Below are 20,994 nucleotides of genomic sequence, written 5' to 3' on the forward strand. Positions count from 1 at the left end.
CAAGGATCCGAAGTACGACATTCGATCAGGGCGATTGAAATTGGCCGGGTTCGTCCATATTCTTAGGATGCCTTCCTCACGACACTCATGTTTTATTGTACAGCCAGGACGTCGCCGACTTGTTTGAACCATCCATCGAAGCTATCATTGAGGCTTTTGAGCAGCAGAGACGCATGGCTTTGACTCCAATTAGTGTGAGCATTATATTTCGCTCATATACTAGGCGGATTATGACATCATCGTTAAGATGGTTTGCTTGGTTGGCGGTTTTGCCGCCAGTGACTGGCTGTTCACGAGACTCCAGGAATATTTTCTACCTCTAGGCATCACCCTCTGTCGCCCTGATGCTCATGTGTAAGCTCTTGACTATCATCGTGACTACTTCTCATCAGGTAACCGCAGCAACAAGGCTGTTGCTGATGGGGCAGTTTCGTTCTATATTGACCACCTAGTGTCCTCTCGAGTTGCACGCGCCACTTACGGCATTGAATGCAACGCTCTATACAGCTCGAGTATCTTGCTGAAGGTGAGTAGAATATTTCTACTCATTCGGTACATGCTGATCTGCTTTACAGGGAAATCAAGTATCTGAGCTGCGCGAATTCCAGAGGTCTTTCCATACTACCCGAACATCACTTGCTGCATGTAAGATTGAAAGCACGGACATATTGTGCTACAAGGGTGCGCTCCAAGAGCCGCAGTGGTTGGACGTTGAACAGTGTATGCCCGCAGGTGGTCAACCTCATGTCGATTATCAGAAACTCTCCGTTCCAAGCGGTTCTGCCCCTCCCCCTTCTGCACTCCTCACCGCACGTGTCATCGAAAATCTCAGCGAGGTTGCGTACCCCGAAGGCATCAAGGGCCCGAGGGTTGAGCTCAATGTGAACGTCAAGGATGACCGATTCAGGTGTGTGTTTCACCTCTTCCACTTCGAATGTTTCATTCATTGCTTCATGTAGATACGACCGTGACTTTCTTATGCAGTTCATGCACATTTGCAAGGAGAAGCCGCCTACCCTTCCTGCTCTCGATGTCCTTGGCATTGAACCCGTCGATCAAGTTTCGTTTCCCATGGCTCGCGGTGGCTCTGGACGTCATCGCAACGCCTCTGGTGCAATGCCCGCGTCTGCTAATCGCCAGGCTTCTGTAGATCTGGGTATCGGCGGTTTCCAGAAACCCTCGATTCCAAGCGGTTTCCAGATGGGCGACTTCCAGTCCCCAGGAAACAAACTTACCAGCGAGGAGCAGTTTGCCATATCCAATACCCGTTCTGCTTCAACTAGCGGTACTTCCTCATTCCGTTCCCCGATGGTGCGCACACCTAGCACAGGTGGGGGGCATCCCATGCATGGCACCGCTGGCAACCACATACGCAGTAAACGCGGTGAGAGGCGTGGCGATGCAAACAAGACACCGATGTCCCAGGAAGAGCATAGTTCTGGCTTTGGCGCTGGGTTCGAGCCTGTTGCACCTCTCGAATTGTTTGTTAACTGTTGGGTCCCTACGAGTACGGCCCGCAAGGTTCAACCTGATGTTGATTCACCTGAGCTGGTCGACCGTAAGGTCAAGGGGCTGCTCAACAAGCTCACGATGGAGAAATTTCAGACAATTTCAGACCAGATCATCCACTGGGCCAACAAGAACGTGAATGAGAGGGATGGTCGGACGCTCATCCAAGTCATCCGGCTGGTGTTCGAGAAGGCGACTGATGAGGCTGCTTGGAGCGAGATGTACGCGCGGCTGTGTCGGAAGATGATGGAGCAGATCAGTCCTGAGGTTCAGGATAATGGGATCAAGAACACAGAGGGCAAGCCTATTGCTGGCGGACAGTTGTTCCGGAAGTATCTCCTCAACCGGTGTCAAGAGGACTTTGAGCGCGAGTGGTTCGCCAAGGAAGCCGCTGCGGCCAAGGCTTCCGACGATCATGCAACCAAGACTGCTCACAAGAAGATTGGCACGAATGAAGCTGAGCTCTGTTTCGAGGAGTACTACGCTGCAGAGAAGGCCCGACGTCAGTGTCTTGGTCTGATCAAGTTCATCGGTGAGTTGTTTAAGTTGCAGATGCTCACGGAACGTATCATGCACGTGTGTGTGAAGAAGCTGTTGGGCAACGTCGAGAACCCCGAGGAAGAGGAGATTGAGAGCTTGTGTCAGCTGTTGAAGACGGTTGGCCAGTTGCTTGACACGCCGAAAGCCCGCGCGCATATGGATGTTTACTTCACGCGCATGAAGGAGCTCGGCAAGAGCCTCAACGTCAGCTCTCGCATGCAGTTCATGCTTCAGGTGTGTAGCAATGTTTTCTTTTTGTTAGTTGTGCTCATCATCGTGATCTCAGGGCGTCATTGGGTTGCGTGATCGCAAATGGGTCAGCCGGAATACCGTTGCTGCGCCTACGACGATCGCTGCTGTTCACGAGCTGGTAAGATAGACTAGCATCACTGAAAACATTTGTACTGAGCTCGTGTTACAGACCGCTAAGGAGAAAGCAGCTGCAGAGAAGGAGTCCTTCAACCGTCAGATAAGCATGTCTCGCGGTGGATCTCGACGCGGCGACAGCCGGAACCAAGAACACCGTCCTGACGGCTGGGCTGTTGCCGGCGGCAGCTCTGTTCCACGGGCGCCTCCCAAGGCTGGTGATCTGTCACAGTTCGGAAAAATCAGCAAGGGGCCAGCCATGACAATGGTAATGGGTCCAAGCGGCGTCTTCGCAGCCGGCAAGAAGGACAGCAAACGGGAGACACTTTCGCGGACGAATTCGAGCTCGAACATGTTCCATATGCTCAGTCAAAACCCTGAACTTGCCGCCGAGCCGTCCACGAAGCCCAGTCGCTCGTCAAGACTCAAGCCGGGCGTCGATCTCGGTCATGCTGGTATTCCTGAGTCCACTGTACAGCGCAGGAAGCTCCAGCTCCTTCCACGGTCTGTTCTTGCTAGTGGAGAGAACGCCACGACTCTTTCGGAAGAAGAACCTGAAAGTGCACTTACCGCCATGTCAGAAGCAGACGTCAAGAAGAAGATTGATGAAGATGTGAAAGAGTTCTTTGCTGTTCGCAATCTTCAAGAGGCGGAGGTTTACTTCACCAATCTTCCTGACGAGCACCGTTTCCGGCTCGTGGACAAGCTGGTTGCGTCCGCGCTCGAGAGCAAGGAGGCGGATGCGAAGTTGGTCGGTGATTTCTTCGCGCAGGCTACGAGTAGTGGACAGTGTACGCTCGAGGTCATTGAGGAGGGGTTCATGCCCATGGCGGAGGTTTTGGACGATACTGTTATCGATGCTCCCAAGGCGTTTGATTATATGGCTATCATGCTCAGGGGTGCTGGGTTCCAGAATGAGCCTGAAAGACTGCACCGGATCGCTTGGAAGCTCGAGGACAGCTACAAGCTAGTCTCTCTTGTGGTTTGATCTGCCCCACTCGCATCTAACGTTTTCGATACATTTTCTTACATCCTCATTGCATTTCTGTTTTCGTTCGCTTTTTGGTTGTATTCTGTGCTTTCTTGGTGTTCTGCAGACTGAAATATGTACATTACAACACGTTCCTCTTTGTGATCGATGTCGCATACACAGGGAAGGCTTTAGCTAGCCATGCATATAAGCTACATTTTAGGGTGGGTACAGGGTACACGATAATAATACTGTACGCTTCCGTAGATACCATGGCTGAATTCATAGCCCTGAGGGTCGAGATGCACGAGGAGCGCAGACAACGCTTCAATCTTCCGCATTGCGTCATATTTGGGAGAGAGAGAAATGGAGGGGTCGAGAGGCGGCCCAGGGAAGGGTGCAGGCATCGTGGCATACCAATTTCTGCCCTAGGACCTAGTACGTGCACCACCGTAGCAACTTCGGGAGATAGTGCTAGTATGACATGCGTGAAGCAGTAGTTGGATGGTCTGAATTGAGAAAGCGAGAGATTTGGCCCGTGTTGCGCTGGTGTGCTGGATATATGGGCTTCATTACATTCTAGAGGCACTGTAGTAGCACTCCAGGAGGAGCTAACTAAAGAAAGCTGGACACCTGTTCTCGCAGCTGACTTATTTAGCTTATCAGTCCTGTGAGCCTTGGCTTTAGAATGTAAAACTCCATAAATGTAAAAGAAAACGCACCACAATCCTGCGAAAGGAGGGATGCCAGAGGCATCTTCTTTTTTCTCGGGACTATCAATAACTGAAGGTCCAGCGCGTAGGCAAGGGAAGAGAAGAAAAGACGATGACATATTTTGTAAAGACGTCTTGCCACGATCTTCCCGCTATCAAGAAGCGAAGGTGGCGTGGAGCTGTTTCGTGCGGAATATGATGCATTGTAGTGGGTGGGTTATCTTGAAAGCCTGGATCACTTGAACAGTAAGCATAAAAAGAAACGGGTTGGATCTCAAACTTCGAGTATCGAGTGTTATAGACAGAACAACTGGATAAACAGACGCACCCGACCGCCCAGAATACGCACACCGAGTGCTGCCCATGTGTTCTTTTATGATGCACGAGATGTCCTTGACATCACTTGGACACCCTCTAGCTTCTTGCTGGAAGGCACATTGCCAAGGGGTTTCTTGAGGATACACGAGTATGGTATGTCGTACAAGACGGCCCACGGCACACAAGAGACTCAAAGTATGTGACAAACGCCACTTTACTTTCAGGCTTTTGTAGCGATGGGTCGTATAAAGTTAGTATACTTAACCAGTATGACGAATCAAGAGGCTCGGACTAGGAACGGGAACGAGACTAAGTAGAGTAATAGTCAGGAAAATGTACGTAGAACTGTGAATAAGAGAGCGATCAAAAGACTGAGGGAGAATATTCGACGGGAAGAGGTATTGATATAACGCTGATTGAGACGGAGAATCAAAGGTGAACGTGCACTTATGAGAGGTATGAGAGCTGTGCATTTCAGTTTATTAGTCAGCATCGCTTCCATTGCAAGGGGCTGTATTGATTCAGCCATTGGCGGTCCGTTGGACCATCAAATGGGCAGCAAGGTGGACATGGTTCTACCCTTCGAATCGTCCGGCAGTTCGAGCGCCAATCTCCAGCTCCTCGACATGTCCGCCAACTTTTGGGTTCCCACAAGCGCGACTCGACGCAAGGGTCAAACTGGCATTGTTTCACCTGAACCAGTTGACCGCAAGGTCAAGGCGCTGCTCAATAAGCTTGCGATATAGATTCGACTTGATTTCAGATCACACCTTCCACTGGGCGAACAAGAGCATCAACGAAGAGGGCGGGCGGACCCTCATCCTAGTCGTCCGACTGGCGTTTGAGCATGCGACGGATAGGGCTGCTTGGAGAAAGATGTATGCGCAGCTTTTTGGAAGATAGATGATGGAGCAGATCAGGCCGGAGGTTCAGGGATAATGGGATCAATAAGAAGGAAAGCCTATTGCCGGCAGTCAGCTCCTCTGGATGTATTTCCTCAGCCTGTGTCAAGAGGATATTGACCGCGTGTGGCTCTGAAGGGAGGCTGCCCCTGCTGCAAGGACCTCAGATGACAGGATGAAAAAATCTCTTAACGAGCACAAGGGCTCAGAGGAAGCTGCCGCGCATGCGTCCTACGCTGCACAGAAGGTGACGCGCCTTGGTCTCGGTCTCACAATGTTCCTTGGCGAGCTGTTCAGGCTGCAGGCAATCACGGAGTGTATTATACACGAGCGTGCAAATAAGCTGTCGTGCGACGTCAAGCACCTGGGGAAGAGGAGCTTGAGAGTTTATGCCAGCTATTGCAGATAGACTGAGGTAGTTCGCCAGTCGCTAGATACGAGCCGGGCAAGGTCCTAAATCATGTCAGCTCTCGTATACAGTTCATGTTTCAAGTGAGCAGAATTTCTTTGTCTTGATCGGTTGAACTCATCATCGTGAAATTAGGGCGTCATTGAGTTGCGTGACCGTAAATGGATCAGATGCAAATGCTGTTGCTACAGCTATGACGATCGTTACGGTTCGCGAGGCCATCCCACGTTCTTTACATTCTCCCGTGCAGTGCTAAACGTGCAAGACCAATCTCGATCGGGAGTCGGCACGCACTCATGCCTGGTATGCGCCTGACACAGCACCCTGCTGGCACCCAAGTTCCACAAGTCCCCGACTCTGCTCCCTTCGCGGTCACCTTGGGCAAAGGGCGCGTCGCAGAGCCGTTCATCTTCATTTGCATCTCCAAGAGCTAGTTCTCACTCAAAGCGTTAGGCCAGGGCGTGTCCGTAAGGGATGGCGTCTCAGTCCCTCGAAATAATGTGGGATCAGTAGTACAACCAGGTCTGGTTTTATCCTCACGCTGATGCCATGTCCAATTCTAATTGTTACTTGTAGGATCTGTTGTTGGATCAATAGATTGATGCCTCGGCCCCGTTATCTTTATTGGCAGCCGCCAGTCCTGCCGTAAAAAGTCGAAGTCGTGCAGTATTTCGGATCCGTACCCGCTATGTCTTCCGGCTTTGTAAATGGCAAAACCCTAGCTTCTGCATTAGCCACAGCTTCGTCGAAGCAACCTCCAAAACCCTCTTCATCAACTGTCCCCACCGCCCACACCCTACATCGATATCACAGAAAAGGGTGCCCGCATCATGACACACGAAGAAGGCTCCGCAAATCATTATCAATTGAGGTCGCTGCTTTGACGTCGAATAGCGAATACCTGAATGCAATTGTGGCAAACAATAGCGTGCGGCTGAGGTTACTTGAAAGACGTGAGACTTGAGAGGATAAGCAATATGTGTTCATGGTAGGGAAAGGGGGAGTTGAGGTGATGCTGACGGAATGCGAAGCGAAGGTGAAAGATGCACGAACGATTTTGACTATGGAATTGCCATCGTGTATCATAATGAGATTAGAATCGTGAGTTGATAGAAACGGCCGCTGAGCTTCCTCATCTCTAACAACTCTACCATCATCCGTGTTTTCGATACGCCTTTCGTTTATTGGCATTCTCATATTACGCACGTTCTACTGCTCTGCTCGATACGTGTTTGTGCGGCATGTTTTGGCCGTTCTTTTCTACTTACTAGTACTTAGATATAGCGGCATACTTACTGCATAGACTTATTGCTTACATCAGCATGTCACAGGGCTTGTTCGATTTCCTAAGTAAGGAGCGTCAATCTCTTGACCATGACATTATATTGCCGGTTGGAGTGGACGTACATCGTATATAGGGTCGCTCTCGTTCTTAGCAAGTTCGCCCACCATCGCGCGATTTCGCCGGGAATGTCCACGCAGGTCTCAACATCGTCTTCAAAACACAGCCCATGGCAAACCATCAGGGCGCATCTCAACTTTTTCCGCATACATGTTATATTTTTGTAAGTTCGCCGTATAACACCGCTGTCTGTTGGTATCACGGAATTTGATGACATGTATGTTTAGTACTTTGACGCCCCTGATATTCTCCGGAATCCTTTATGCTAGCAATGGCAAGTATCCAGTTGCATACATTGATGCACTATACAATTCAGTCAGCGCGATGACCGTCTGTGGTCTCGCGACTGTGAACTTGAGCCAGCTTACCGCTTGGCAGCAAGTGTTGTTATTCATCCAGATGTGTATTGGAAACCCAGTGCGTTCCTTGGCTTCAGGTACACGTGATACTTCTCTAACCTTGGCTCAAGGTCATCGTGTCGTGGGTGATGGTGTACACCAGGAGGTTGTTATTTACAGCGTGCGCGTCAATGATATTCACTCCTAATCTTACAGGCACTACTTTGCTAAGACATTCGATCATATTATTGGGGTAGAGGCTGCCCAACAGGCCGCGATCAAGGTGGAACAGCAGCTCGCCACTGCGTCTCTGTCTGCAGGGAATCCTGTCGGCAGCAAAGGCGGGTGGTCCCGCCGCTTCTTCCGAAGGAAGACCGGCCTTAGTACGGTGCCGGAGGATTCTGCTAGCGGTGATGCTCGAACGGCACCGAGGGACAGCGCAAAGAAATTGAGGCCCGATATGATCAGGCGCATGGATGGACAGCCCAAACCGGTCAACCCGAGCGGACGGATCACAGAAATCGGTACGGTTCCTATGAAGCATTTTTCGTTGAAATATGTAATCAGCTTAGATACGCAAGCAGGAGAACAAGGGCAAGGGCCCTCTCCTCATCAACTTGCGTTCGCCGATGAAATAACTCAGTCTCCGACGCAGCTTGAGTTTGAGAATGATGTCGAGATCAAGAACCTACATGTAGAAACTGTCAACGCGGGGCCTGCGGATCTGAAAAGAAACGCCTCGTAGGCATCTACAACACCACTTGTTCGTACCAGCGAGCCTGACATCTGTTTTGCATCAGTGAGCGCGCACGTCGTCTTTCCGATTCAGTAAATCTTGGGGAACCTTCAAATTGTGGGCCTGAAGCGGGTCAGGGTGCTGTAACGTCAGCTGCATCGACTGGAATGCCTCGGACAGCAACTATCGAGTTTGCACCCACTGTTTCTCCTTCATATCCCCCTCTCTTTCCTGTCGGTAGCCGGACCGGTCACTCGGATTCCCCTGAAATTTTATCAGATATTTCAGTTTCAGGGTTCTCTACTCCCCGCCGTCGTCGTCGCCGTTCTTCCGCAGTCCCCCAACATTCGCATGTGCCATTAGCACAGCACCCAACCATTCAGACACATCGATCTAGCGATACTAGGCGCGTATCGAATTCGCATCATTTCGACCCACCGCAGGAGCAGATGCTACGGGGGTTCGGGGGGTTTCCTATGCCGCACGAGCTGCTGGGGATGCTGTTTGGTTGGCTGTTTCCTAATACCAACAATAGACTGAAGAGAACTGTAACGATTCCCGTTACTACTACACTGGCAGGCGGTGGGCTGGGACGGACTATGAGTGGCGCTGCGAGTATCCCTGGGAGGCCAACACACGGCGGAAGCATTAGCGCTAAGGAAGGTACGAAGCCTGTAACGTATATTTCGTTCGACGCCGTCGTTGGGCGGAATTCTGCGTTTCATTTTTCGACCAACGAGCAGCTTGAGGAGTTGGGTGGAGTTGAATATCGGGCGCTGAACGCGCTGCTTTGGTTAGTTGCATCTGTGAGTCATCTTGTTCTCAGTCGTCCTCATCGACTTAAAATGTCTTCGTAGTATCACATGGCCGTACAATTGGTTTCCTTCGTGGTGATCGCTCCTTACATGTCATTGCCAAAGTGGGCAAGCAATTTCGAACCTCCTGCCCAATTTAGAATAATCACGGTTCCTTGGTGAGCAGCGTCTTACGACGCTAAGTAACAAGACACCAACTAACAGAACCTGAATGTAGGTTTTCATTGTTCCAAGTCGTATCGGCGTACACAAATACCGGAACTTCTCTTGTCGACCAGAGCATGGTGCCCTTCCAGACAGCCTATCCAAGTGAGTATAATATATCATATATACTGGATGATACTGACATTTTCTCGATTAAGTGATCTTTTTTATGATCTTTTGTATTTTGGCTGGTAACACTGCATTTGTGAGTGTCAGTGAGCTCGTTCTAACAACATAATAATCATTCATTGTCGTTAGCCAATACTGTGAGTTCGCAATCCGGAATGCATAACAGTTCTTACTCAAAAACAACCTGAAGGCTCCGGTTTCTCATGTAAGTATGCTATCTCTGTGATAAACTTTTTGTTCATCGTAGGAAGTTGGATCATCACAAAACTCGTACCGAGGGATTCTCGACTGAATGAAACGCTGCATTTCCTCCTGGATCATCCCCGCCGATGCTTTGTTTATCTTTTCCCTTCATATCAAACTTGGTTTCTCCTTACGATTCTGGTCATTATGAAGTACGCACACCTGACGAGTATCTCTACGATCGTATACTGAACTCGGCAATATAGCCTTACAGACTGGTTTTGCTTTTTGGTCCTTGATATTGGTAATCCTGACATCGATTCCATACCTTTAGGAACAAGAGTTGTTGCTGGACTGTACCAAGCTATTGCTGTTCGTGCCGCGGGGTTTGGAATAGTTCCGCTTGCCAGAATAGCTCCCGCTGTCAAGTTAGGTTGAGCAATCATCGTCTGGAAAAAGCGCTAACTCCGGGGAACAGAGTCATATATGTTATCATGATGTATGTTAGCGTATGTGAGTGCCTTAATTATCTTGGCAATACACGTAAAACTGACTGACGGTCAAGATCCCATTGCACTAAGGTACGTTCGCCACTGGCAACCGTGCAGATAGGTAATTATGATGCTTATTAATCTAGTGTCCGCTCGACAAACGTCTACGAAGAGACAATCCCTGGGTATATACGATGATGATGATTCGAAGGATGAAAATGCCTTTTCAACCGCAGGCCCAAGGATGACGGTATGGTCTCGGTACTTGGCCATGCATGCACGTCGACAACTGGCATTCGGTATGTCTGATTTTCTCGTCTAATGATTTGTCTCACCCGGCTATCAAGACATGTGGTGGTTGTGTCTGGTAAGCTTCTATGCAGTCGCCGCGGGGGAGTAGACTGAATTTGTCTGACGTAGGCGCTGGTGTTAATTTGTATCATAGAGGTAAGCAGCCCAACGGCGGAGGATTCGCGACGGTTCTAATCGGTCGGCTAATGGTAGCGCGGAAACTTGGATAACACAGAGATACAGGGCTGGTTCAATATCTTTACTATCAGTATGTCCTCATCTTATCGGATTGTGGCCTCTGCTCAATTCCAGCAAGTTTTTGAATTAGTCTCAGCATACGGCACTGTCGGTCTCAGTCTTGGGATACCTACCGTAAGTGATGGAGATGCTATGTTACAATTGAAGTATTCTGATTTGCTGTGGTAGGAAAATTACTCGTTTTCCGGTGCCTTGAAGCCTCTTTCAAAGCTCATATTATGCCTCGTCATGCTTCGTGGGCGACATCGTGGTCTCCCAGTAGCCATCGACCGCGCAATCATGTTCCCCTCCGAATTTCAAAAGACGAACGACGAGCCGCCCGTCCCTGTCATGCATGATGACAGGCAATCAAGTCCCCACAGCGAGTTTCTGCATACTCGCGACCCCCTTCCAAAAGAGGACGGTCTCGCTTCCAGCAACGAAGGCCCAATTACATACAGGGACGACTGAAGGAAGATGAGAAGCGGAGTGGCAGCTATAATGCACTTGTTGAGCCTGGAAGGCAAAACGCGGGGACGGAAGTATCTAGTATGATCCTATGCTCGCACCACGGTAACGAGTTAACTTTGCCTTCTACTACCCAGATCCACTATCAGACAAATGGCACGGTGCCACATAGACATAACAGGACATTGATAAGTGCGTTCTTCAAAAATCTACAGGGCCGAGTTAAGATAGACCTCCGAGGATCTATACACCGCAAAAATGTTGTCAGCAGGTTTCGAACCAACTTCGAGAGAAACAGATTTTAATTCTGTTATGGTAATCACTTAGCTAAGGTCAGTTAGATGAATGACGGAGGAAACCATCTATCTCGAGTCAATCATTGTCACTGTGCCGATAGAAAAAATTAGCTGTCACAGGGCAAGTTTCGAACCTGCACAGTCCAAGAGTACAGATTTTAATTCTGTTGTGGCAACCACTGGGCTAAGACCAGTTATGAGCGTCCAAATCATGCGCGAGTGAATGTCAAGGTGTGTTCCGATAGAAAAAAAAAACTGTCACACGGCAGGTTTCGCACCTGTCCAAGAGAAACAGATTTTGATTCCGTTACGATAACCACTTGGCTAAAACCAGTTAAGATGAACGTCCGAGCAAACCATACACGAGTGAATGTCAAGGTGTGTCCCGGTAGAAAAAACACTTGTCACACAACAGGTTTCGAACCTGCACAGCACGAGTCCAAGAGAAACAGATTTCAATTCCGTTGTGCACCGGCAACCACTTAGCTAAGACCGGTTAAGACGAAGCTCCGAGGAAACTATCCATGAGCGAACGTCGAGGTGTGTGCCAATACCAAAAAACCTTGCCGTCGGCAGGTTTTGAACCTGCGCCGTCCAAGAGAAACAGATTTGGATTCTGTTGTGGTAACCACTCTGGCCAGGACACTTCCCAAGTTGAGAAGAACCTCTGAAGAACTGTCCATTAATGAATGTCAAGGTGTGATATAAGGGAAAATAATTTGTCGGCAGGTTCCGAATCCGCACCATCCACAAAACATGCCAGGAATAAGCGAGTCGGGGGCTGGCGCCGCAGCTGTTGCGATACTAGTAGGATTCGCGTTCATCAAATTTGCAGGTATTTATTGATGTGTGGCCGAATCTCAGGTAGGCGCATGAGTGTCTGCGACGCTGGATTAAGACCGGTTGAAACGTAGTGAAGTATGCCAGAATATGGATGGAAAAAATGTCGGTATAGGATAAGCAGGTGCGTGGATACTGACCCCATGACATGAATGAGATCATATGATGTTACCTGGAGACCAGAGGTTCCTGTAGCGATGACGAGTCACACCATGCATAGAATGCTGTCAGGTCTTGATCCAGCACCTAACCCTCGAGTTACGTTTCACCTCATAAAACTGTATGCTCGTCCTAGAATCACATATTGCTTCGTCATGGTTTGTGTGATCAATGCGTCAACACGATCCTCACCTTATTGGACAAACTAGCTGAGAAATTGCAACACATATCGTTGCCTCTTGCCTCTATCGCAGGAAAAGGTAGGGAGACTATGCTTCCCAGTTGTCCCAATTGAGAACATTCCTGTCAGTTCAAGTGGTCAGCGATCATTGCGATGTCCTCCCGACTGCCTTCAAGTCTGTGGGGAATCAGTTGATGATATACTTACTTGCCGCCTGTCAAAGAGAATAGGAGAATGCCAACAGGCGTGGACAAAGCGTTGGCTGATTCTGGCAAGATGCAACGGCAGCGCACATTAACTTGAGGATCTCACTTGGAAATGATACACATACCTGAGGACTCCGTCCTTCTTCGAACGAAAGGTGGAATGGACAGGGAGATGGATGTCTGTCACATTTGTCTGGCTATCTAGACAGACTGACACATCGAGATGACGAGCGCGTCAATAAGCGCCTTGGGGCAGATGTCAGAACGAACTGCACGAGGTTACAAATGACGCGACACTCCAATAAATTGAAACAAACCAGCAGAAACAATGGCCCTGGCAACGGGTCCCGAAAGAAATACGAAAGATGGAATAAAGTCTCCAAAGATTAGGAAAAGCCCTGGATATTGATGACGAGGCGGAACAGGTTGACAGGACCTGAATCGTTCAAGATAAGCCAGATCTGAATCGCTCCTTCAATAGCATAATCCTACGAATGACAAAGACCCCACCTCGCTGACACGCAAATGAAGTCAAACGTCATACTGCATTTCCCTCGCTAATGCTGATCTGCCAGGTAAGTCTGGCGCCAGCTCGCTCTGAGCCTAAACTGGTACCACACGCATGACCGGAATGATCAGAGTTTGATTTAAGGGACATTGCACAGCGATGTACCCACCTAGAGCCTAGCTATTTGATGGTCTGTGAACAAAGTCTCATATGTACACTGAAACAGTAGGCCGGCATCTGACACAACTGAAAGGGAGTAAGTAAATCGCGAGCGAGTGCACACGTAGACACACAAGCGTTTGCAACCACTGGCAGCGCACCCTAACAGACGGTTCTAACTGTGTCGAAAGTAAAGGGGCGCGCTTAAGGAGACAAAGTTGGGGTGGAGAAAGCCAGGAGAATAGGCACGGCTTTGCACGCGGACTGACACATGGGAATACGTTTGAGGTGGGAGTCGACCAGATGAATCTTCAATCGTCGGGACTTGGGGGTGCCGAGACAGCGTACAAGTGATCACTGAATCTGGAATCCAACGAACAGAAGCCATTTAGAAGTTATAGTGCATGTGTCTTGCTGCTGCGCCAATGATGTACGAAAGTTCCAAAAGGCCGTCCAACTTGAAGGAGAACAACTTCAGCAACTCTCACGCCGAGTGAGAGTTGACATCGACTGGACGAATTTTCTCCACCTCGGGCCCTGGTCTAGTGTGAGCATTTAATAATGGCGTGTAGGTCTCTTCGGCGAATTAATCGGTCCAGTGAGCACCATTCCCAGACCCTTCTCGATCTGTTTGCTCGCAGTGCTGTCACTTGTGAGATTCAGCTGATACCTCTTGATATACCTCCTCGTATATATAAAGTTGGTACACGTTCAAGTTGTGTTCCTGTGATGGGCCAGCCCATGCGAAACTCTACTCTATAATAAGAAACCTATATAAGGCTGTCATTCGGGACCACTTCGCGGGCTCTTAGTAATTCCCCCCATCCCGGTAACTTTTATGTTCCGCTGTACTAGCGAACCTCTACGTCTACTAGCATGAGTCGCCTATCTCGACTGGTAGGTAGATCTCCGCGCTGGTCGGGGTGCTGAAACCATGCATCACTGCAACATGGGAATTCCAAGATGCACAATGGTCGCATTGCAACTCTACCCGGTAATTGACACCAGTGGTGAGTCTGAATTATTAGTAGTCAGGGATGTACCTGGCTAAATTGGTCCAATGCCGATTATCAGGCCAATCATGCAACAACGACTAGCGCTCGATGAGTCGACGATGACCCACGAATTGTAAACGGGACCAGAGTCTCTGGAACCGCAAGTATCGGAAATTGAACTCCCCATCGTGGTTTCGAGTTCACGACCTGAGATCATGACGAGTGTGATTTTTGAAACGTCCGGGCGTTCGAGTTCCGTGCAACCAATATATATTGCAGAAGTTCGGAGAACCACTAAAATCTCCGACAATCCAAGGCCGATGCACAGGAGCTGTCACCGACATTACCTAATCAAAATTTGGCATGGTGGTATATCTAGCACGAACATCATTGTCGAGGCTTTATATGTCCCCACCAAGTCCGTCACTTACTGACAGCCCGACATCAATCCCTTGAATATGGCCTTAGTCTCAAATGAACCAACTTGGTGGTCGCTGATCAATGTCTATCGTGTATCCAGCTATTTCGTAGGTTCGTGGACGATTATGGTGATATCCCACTTTATCTTTGACTGCCATGGCTTTGTCACGTAGTTGCATCCGCTACTGCAGTGGCATACGACTGGGGTGAGCGAGGTAGTACTTATTGAATTATCAATGTCCTAATGGTATTCACCAGTGCTTACATTCGGACAAGAGGTAGTGTCATCATTAGAGCAGCTGTCTCGTTAATAATGGTTTATAGTTTGAACTGGTGTGGGTGAGCAAGCTCCAATATAAGAAGAACAAGATGTGATAAGACAGTGAATTCGGCAGAGGCGACGCTGGTCCCTTATGACTGTCCTGTACTTCTGCGTACGTGATATAGCTTGTGTTATGAGCGCAGCTGACAATACTAATTCACTGTCACTTCAAATTGTTTAGGTGCGTTGCTTTGGAATACTATATTCTGCGTATGTGAACAAGGTTCGCAAGTTGGGACCAAGCTAATACTAATCCCCCATGATCAGCCTGAACATAGCATGTACGTCTTCTTACTTACACTACGTTCCTCCCTTCCGACCTTCGGTATGTAGCAAGTATCCAATCAGTCTCGTTGACAGATGGAGTCAGTATTCCGTTGTCATCCATTGGCATCCGACTAACGCACTCCTACACAGGAGTGAGTTGGCTTGTCGGTCCAGTACAATGACTGACTGGAGTAGATGTGAGTTCACTGAAGGCATCGAGTTCTTCAATTCTCAGTAACTGTGTTTTCAGGCGCTATTATTAACTTCACACAATTGTGGATCTCTTTTGTTGTAAATGCCATGTTGAGCGGTGAGCTATTCAGCTACAGTACCTAGGTGAAATTGACTTAATGAATACATCATGCAAGTCATCATGATCACTCGGCTATATGCCATGTATCAGCGATCAAGAAAGATGCTCATCTTTGTTGTTGTAACCTTCCTGGCTGTCACGATTGCTTGCGGAGTGATCGCCGCAATAGGAAGCAGCTACATTTCATGGGGTAGGCTTTGATTATCGGTGAAAGATTGAATCACATCAAGCTCATATGGACAAACACCAGAGGAGCTCGTGCTCACTGGTACACATCAATGTTTTCGCAGGGGAGAGGTCCAACTTCTGACCACCGTGGCTTGGATACTCGCCACTATATGGGAGCTCCTCGCACTTTGTCTTGCGGTCTGGATTGTTGTAAAACACTTCCGTGAATTGCAACGACCATCGAGAAGGCGGCGGACCATTGGGAACTGGTTCACAACGCTGATCAAAACTCACGTGCTTTATTTCGCAGCGTGAGTCCTCGATTTAAATAGGATTATCTTTTCCGACTGAAGTTTTACATGCTAGCTATGCGGCTGTTTCTTGTTTTCACCCTCGGCTACCTGTCTCCAAAGATCTCAGTGCGTCAATCTGTGATACTGACTGTCATCTGGATCTGACCACGCTCCATCGTTTCTATAGAGCTCATCGTCTGTTGGAGCTGAGATCTATAGTGGCGTTCTCGAAATCATCACGTTCCTGCAGATGTTTGTGCTGGGACCACGTCTCATGCTCAGTGTTCGAGAATATCACGCCAAACTCACGACACACTACGATGAAGGAACTGCCATGACTACGATTGCTTTCCAGGAGCACGTACATGTGGTGTCAACTGAGAGTAGTTTGTAGCGCGGGAACGCTCCCAGTGGTTACACTTGTTGGGCACTCTGCAGGCAACATGAACATTCTGTTTCGTTGTGGTGCTCATTTGATATTCTAAAGTAGAATTAGACATGAGAAAAGCCCAAAATCATGTTGCGTCACAACTTCGGCCCAGACTTGCACACAGCTGAATCATGCGACATGTCAATCAAGCACTTTGGTGCTCGATACTTCATGCAGGTCGACTTCGCTCTTACCTGCGATGAAAAGCCCGGAAATCTCATCATTTTTTGGCATAAAAGAAACGAGGCTGGAATGTTCAACGACTTTTGCAACTCCTCAGTGGTTTACACTGCGAAGGAACGCACTAATTATTGAGCCGATCATCATCGACGGCAACTGAAAAGGAATTGCAGAGCACAATGCGTGGACGAGGAAAGTGAAGCAGGACTGTCTGGGATTGGTTGCGGCGGCCTGTGGACGAAAATGCTAAATATAATTTCGAGTATCACAACTAGTAAGGGAGGTCCCTGAACTCGAAACAAGTAACCTCTGAACCGATAGAACAATAGACTTGGGGCTTACATTAGATATCAATCTACCTATAGATGTACATAGCTCCAAAAGTTGAATGGAGGAAGAGCGGGGGAATCTGGAGGAATCAGTCATTTGCAAAGCATTGTGTAACTGCAGGACCAGAACAAGCACGATGACATTCGAATGACGGACATCTACGGTGGTGTGCCGTTGTGTGGTGCTAATAGCTGACAAATGAACGTGGACCGCCAAGGTAAGAAGGTGTGATAGCACTTCCAGCGTAGTTTACCGTCAGTGACACGTTACGGTCGTTATCATGATGTACATGCCAAGCGAAGTCAATTTTTGGAGATAAGTCTCAAGAAACCACGAACAAAATTGACGCCTTCATTCAAAAAGAGTGTTTCATGAAACATCTGCCCTTGTGGCGAGTGCGTGTCTTCTTCTTCTTTGGTCGTCATGCTTGGCACCAAGCATCGGTATCAACAGGCGGCACTACTGCTGTGTCCAACGCTGTAGTCCCATATGATTCGGAATGAAGCTTAATCGGAAGGCTTGACATAGCACCCGGCCTTGCCAAGATAAAAATTGACACACAGAAGATCATTTGGTGCGGGTTTCCGCACCTCTCTCATGAGCGTTTCATTCCCAGCTCGGCGGCCGACTTCTGCCACTGGACCAGAGCCTATAAGCATCTCGATCTCATAGCGGTCTTCATTAGTACTTGACTCGGCGGCGTTGATTGTGCGAGGGCGTAGTTAACGAGCAGCTATCGATGTATAGGTTCCAGAGTGAGTTACTCGTGTGGTGTTCGCTTTCCCGGTAGCCGGAGTCGTCAAGCGCCGAGGGCAACTCAGCGATAAGTGGGATGTGGACAAGGAGGAGTATGTGTAATTTAGGTAAGAAACCGAAAGAAGCATCATGTGAGTGTAAAATTGCCACGCTTCAGACTCGTGACGGCAACACGTCAATTCATGCTATTGTAGGCTGAAGGAATCTGCAGGTAGTTGAACTTTCAGACGGCCAGCAGCCTGCTATACCGCTCGGACATTGACAATCCGCAATCACTGCTTGGTGACCAATCATGAGTCGGTACAAAGTTGAACAAACAGTACTTTCACCGCAAATATTGCGATTATTCATGATCGATCTATTGTATGATCATCGAGTCAATGTACCCGCCCGCACCCGCCAATCGAAGTGAAAGAGTTCATGACGCCGATGCTGCTAGTTCGCCAGACAGATTCAGATGCAGCATTGGCACGACTATCTGCAGTCAGGAAAGGCTATCTGACCGACCGCTTCATCAGTTCCCTGTTGCCTCGGGCGCAGCTACAGCCCCTGCGGTCACCATTGATCAATACGGGTACCTATGTGCGATCCGAAGCCATCGACAGACTCGTGGAACAGTGGCTTGAGCTCTCCAAGCCGGAGGGGCAACCTTGTCAGATTGTTAGTCTCGGAGCAGGGAGCGATACACGATTTTGGCGTTTGATGGTGATTAATGGCTTCCTACCCCCAACGACGAGCTGACGGTGAAACGACTAGTAGGATGGACCCTGGAAAGAGCAGATTGGGGCGTATTTCGAACTCGACTTTCCGGACGTGACCCTGAAGAAAGCAATGGCCATTCGCAATCCGAGAAGCGGGCTTCAGCACTACTCTTGGTCATTCGGAGCTAGGTCAGTGAGGTCGCCCAACGATGTGCGGATAACCACTTCTGCAATAATCCTTGTAGATCTTGGGGGGCAGGCTTTGCACTCGTCCAGATATCATCTTTTACCATGTGATCTTCGCAACCCCCCCGGAGACATTTTTCCAGGGCTCTTCAAAGAGTATCTGTCACCTACTCTTCCAACACTTCTATTGTTTGAATGCGTGTTGGTTTACATGTCTCCGGAGGCCTCATCCATATTGATACAATGGTTCGTTGACTTCTTCAGCCCGAGCACCCACACTCCATCACCAGGTGCTCTGGGATGCACGGTATATGAAATGTTCGGGCTGGAAGATTCCTTTGGGCAGGTCATGATGAACAATCTTCGAGTGAGTCATCCACTTTGACATTGACTGTCTGATCTTAGTGCAATGTATCACATAGGCGAGAAATGTTTCTCTTCCTGGGGCGAAGCCATATCCTTCATTAGAGTCTCTGCCCTCCCGTTTCTTAAAGCACGGATTCACTTCTGGGAAGGCACTGACCCTTCGTAATATCAGAAGTAATTACATAGAGCCGTCAGAACTAGAAAGGTAAGTCTTCTATGGCATACAAAATACAATTCAATGAATTCCGTTTACCTGTATTTGACACAGAATATCTAGCCTTGAAATGCTTGATGAGGTCGAAGAGCTCAATCTCGTTCTTGAACATTATGCGATCACATGGGGTGTGAAGGCCTCCTCATCAATATCCCCATGGATTGAATGGGGCTTGCGTCCGGTCAAACAACAACTCGCAGATACTGTGTAGCTTGACTAACAACAGGTGCATCCTTCTGGTCCATTTGGTTATCAGAATCCTTTTTGATTCATCGACCAGCAGAGGCGGTGCGCAGCTCCAGACTCGCTGGAGGAGGGCTTTATTTTGATGATCGGGTTTTTCTGAGTCATTGTTGTGCTGGGGGTATGCTCCATGAGCTTGATTCGGCCCATCAGATGATCCGCTGTTTTTGTTTGTCTCTGGCTTCCCTCGTTGACGCTGGTCATTAGTTTATTATCATCTGTCGAGTTGTCCTTGAGGATGTTATGTAAACAAATTTAGATTCGATTATTGTACAGAATGCGTGGTGACGTGAAAGATTTGGTAGGTCTTGAACCCGTTTGGTTTTCGTGGTTTTCTGACGAATTTCGGTGCGCTCTCGTGTCTCTTGGTCTTCTCGGCCTGGATCCGACGAAATCGAGACTAGTCGATGCTGATCTGATCGGCGAGCTCAATTGTGATCCATACGAAATGATGGCGGCACGCTGTCTAATTATAGCTGTTACTCCGTCAGCGAGCCCTTGTATACAACATATAGAGTAGTCTGTAGCCCGGCAATATCGTACTCAGATTTAGAAAATATGTCAGGGAAGGCAGAGAGCTCGCACCTGGCGGTTGTTTGTTTTATTCCAAAACTAAACAAAAGCAGTGGGTTTGAATCTGACCTATCGATTTGGAAATGGCTGTAAGTTGAGCCGTATCTTATGGCACACAGATAAAATGCAGAGTGGAAATCCGCGAGTCGGGGATGGGTGGGTCACCGTGGGTGCTTGCACCGTAACTTACCAATATTAATTGGTTCCTAGTGTCAAATGTTCCAGCAGATCCGGAATGATGAAGTTCTACTCACTGGTAATCTTCTATGTAGTCTTAGTGAGTACTAGGACAAGCAGAGTATAAGATACGTATAACCGTTCTCCATGAGGGCTGCTCAATTCTGATGAAGTTTGAGTTCACTGGGATCTAAATCCGATTCAGAGCACTATCGCCACACTTATCCTAGAGTACTCGTACCTAAACGTTAACTTTAAAATTTATGCAAGGGCTTACGGCGCCAACACTTAAAGCACATCCTACTATACCTCGTCATTCATAATAACTCTCAGCAGACCCAACCCTTGTCTAAACTTTGTTAAGTATAGATTTCGTTTTTGAGACGATTAGGCTAATATTCATGAACATACTAGTACATATAATATACTCCAGGGTCAGGAATATCAAGGGTTAGCTTGCTGAGGGTCAAGAACGTGAATGACGAGTTTGGGATGTGCTTTATAAAGACTGCTTATAGATAATTTACCCCACCAAGTGTTAGCGCTGCGCGCCGTAAGGTACGAGTTCCGCAGCCGTTTAGAGGTTTGGCGACGCTTAGCGGTGCCCAGGTGAACTCGAACTTTCAGAATCGAGTAGCCTTATAGTACTGCACCATTGCGCCGCGCCAGTTTTGCCAGAGGGCGACTTCG

At 48.5% G+C, this 20,994-nt stretch overlaps 5 protein-coding genes across 5 annotated transcripts; 4 read left to right on the top strand and 1 right to left on the bottom strand.

Annotated features, from left to right (window-relative positions):
• The first annotated feature begins 455 nt into the window (after positions 1 to 455).
• On the top strand, positions 456 to 3,465 carry DFJ58DRAFT_490620 (ARM repeat-containing protein). The gene is made up of 5 exons (XM_041380650.1): positions 456 to 526; positions 576 to 907; positions 960 to 2,283; positions 2,336 to 2,419; positions 2,471 to 3,465. Exons 2-5 carry the CDS (start codon positions 723 to 725, stop codon positions 3,401 to 3,403), a joined length of 2,526 nt encoding a protein of 841 aa, XP_041241476.1. The 5' UTR covers positions 456 to 526; positions 576 to 722; the 3' UTR covers positions 3,404 to 3,465.
• Positions 3,466 to 4,479, bottom strand: DFJ58DRAFT_490657 (uncharacterized protein). The gene is made up of 2 exons (XM_041380651.1): positions 4,108 to 4,479; positions 3,466 to 4,053 (listed from the first exon to the last, which is right to left on the bottom strand). The coding sequence occupies exons 1-2, from the start codon at positions 4,215 to 4,217 to the stop codon at positions 3,528 to 3,530; spliced, it is 636 nt and encodes a 211-aa protein (XP_041241477.1). The 5' UTR covers positions 4,218 to 4,479; the 3' UTR covers positions 3,466 to 3,527.
• A 488-nt stretch (positions 4,480 to 4,967) lies between these two features.
• Positions 4,968 to 5,727, top strand: DFJ58DRAFT_730477 (uncharacterized protein; the record flags this gene model as incomplete). The annotated part of the gene is made up of 3 exons (XM_041385902.1): positions 4,968 to 5,129; positions 5,206 to 5,294; positions 5,457 to 5,727. 3 exons carry the CDS (start codon positions 4,968 to 4,970, stop codon positions 5,725 to 5,727), a joined length of 522 nt encoding a protein of 173 aa, XP_041241478.1.
• A 1,339-nt stretch (positions 5,728 to 7,066) lies between these two features.
• Positions 7,067 to 11,266, top strand: DFJ58DRAFT_798947 (cation transport protein-domain-containing protein). The gene is made up of 16 exons (XM_041390718.1): positions 7,067 to 7,292; positions 7,357 to 7,546; positions 7,700 to 7,991; positions 8,052 to 8,208; positions 8,268 to 9,009; positions 9,061 to 9,176; positions 9,236 to 9,327; positions 9,381 to 9,437; positions 9,599 to 9,746; positions 9,801 to 9,957; positions 10,147 to 10,324; positions 10,373 to 10,392; positions 10,446 to 10,472; positions 10,530 to 10,584; positions 10,633 to 10,688; positions 10,743 to 11,266. Exons 1-16 carry the CDS (start codon positions 7,198 to 7,200, stop codon positions 11,022 to 11,024), a joined length of 2,664 nt encoding a protein of 887 aa, XP_041241479.1. The 5' UTR covers positions 7,067 to 7,197; the 3' UTR covers positions 11,025 to 11,266.
• Positions 11,267 to 18,172: 6,906 nt separating this feature from the next.
• On the top strand, positions 18,173 to 19,832 carry DFJ58DRAFT_798980 (S-adenosyl-L-methionine-dependent methyltransferase). Its single transcript, XM_041390719.1, is given in 6 exon segments — positions 18,173 to 18,282; positions 18,302 to 18,549; positions 18,604 to 19,098; positions 19,154 to 19,302; positions 19,366 to 19,537; positions 19,592 to 19,832. 5 exon segments carry the CDS (start codon positions 18,210 to 18,212, stop codon positions 19,520 to 19,522), a joined length of 1,122 nt encoding a protein of 373 aa, XP_041241480.1. The 5' UTR covers positions 18,173 to 18,209; the 3' UTR covers positions 19,523 to 19,537; positions 19,592 to 19,832.
• Positions 19,833 to 20,994: the final 1,162 nt, after the last annotated feature.

This window comes from Suillus subalutaceus (genome assembly GCF_016647625.1).
Source record: "Suillus subalutaceus strain FC151 chromosome Unknown DFJ58scaffold_89, whole genome shotgun sequence".
Classification (NCBI taxonomy): Eukaryota; Fungi; Basidiomycota; class Agaricomycetes; order Boletales; family Suillaceae; genus Suillus; species Suillus subalutaceus.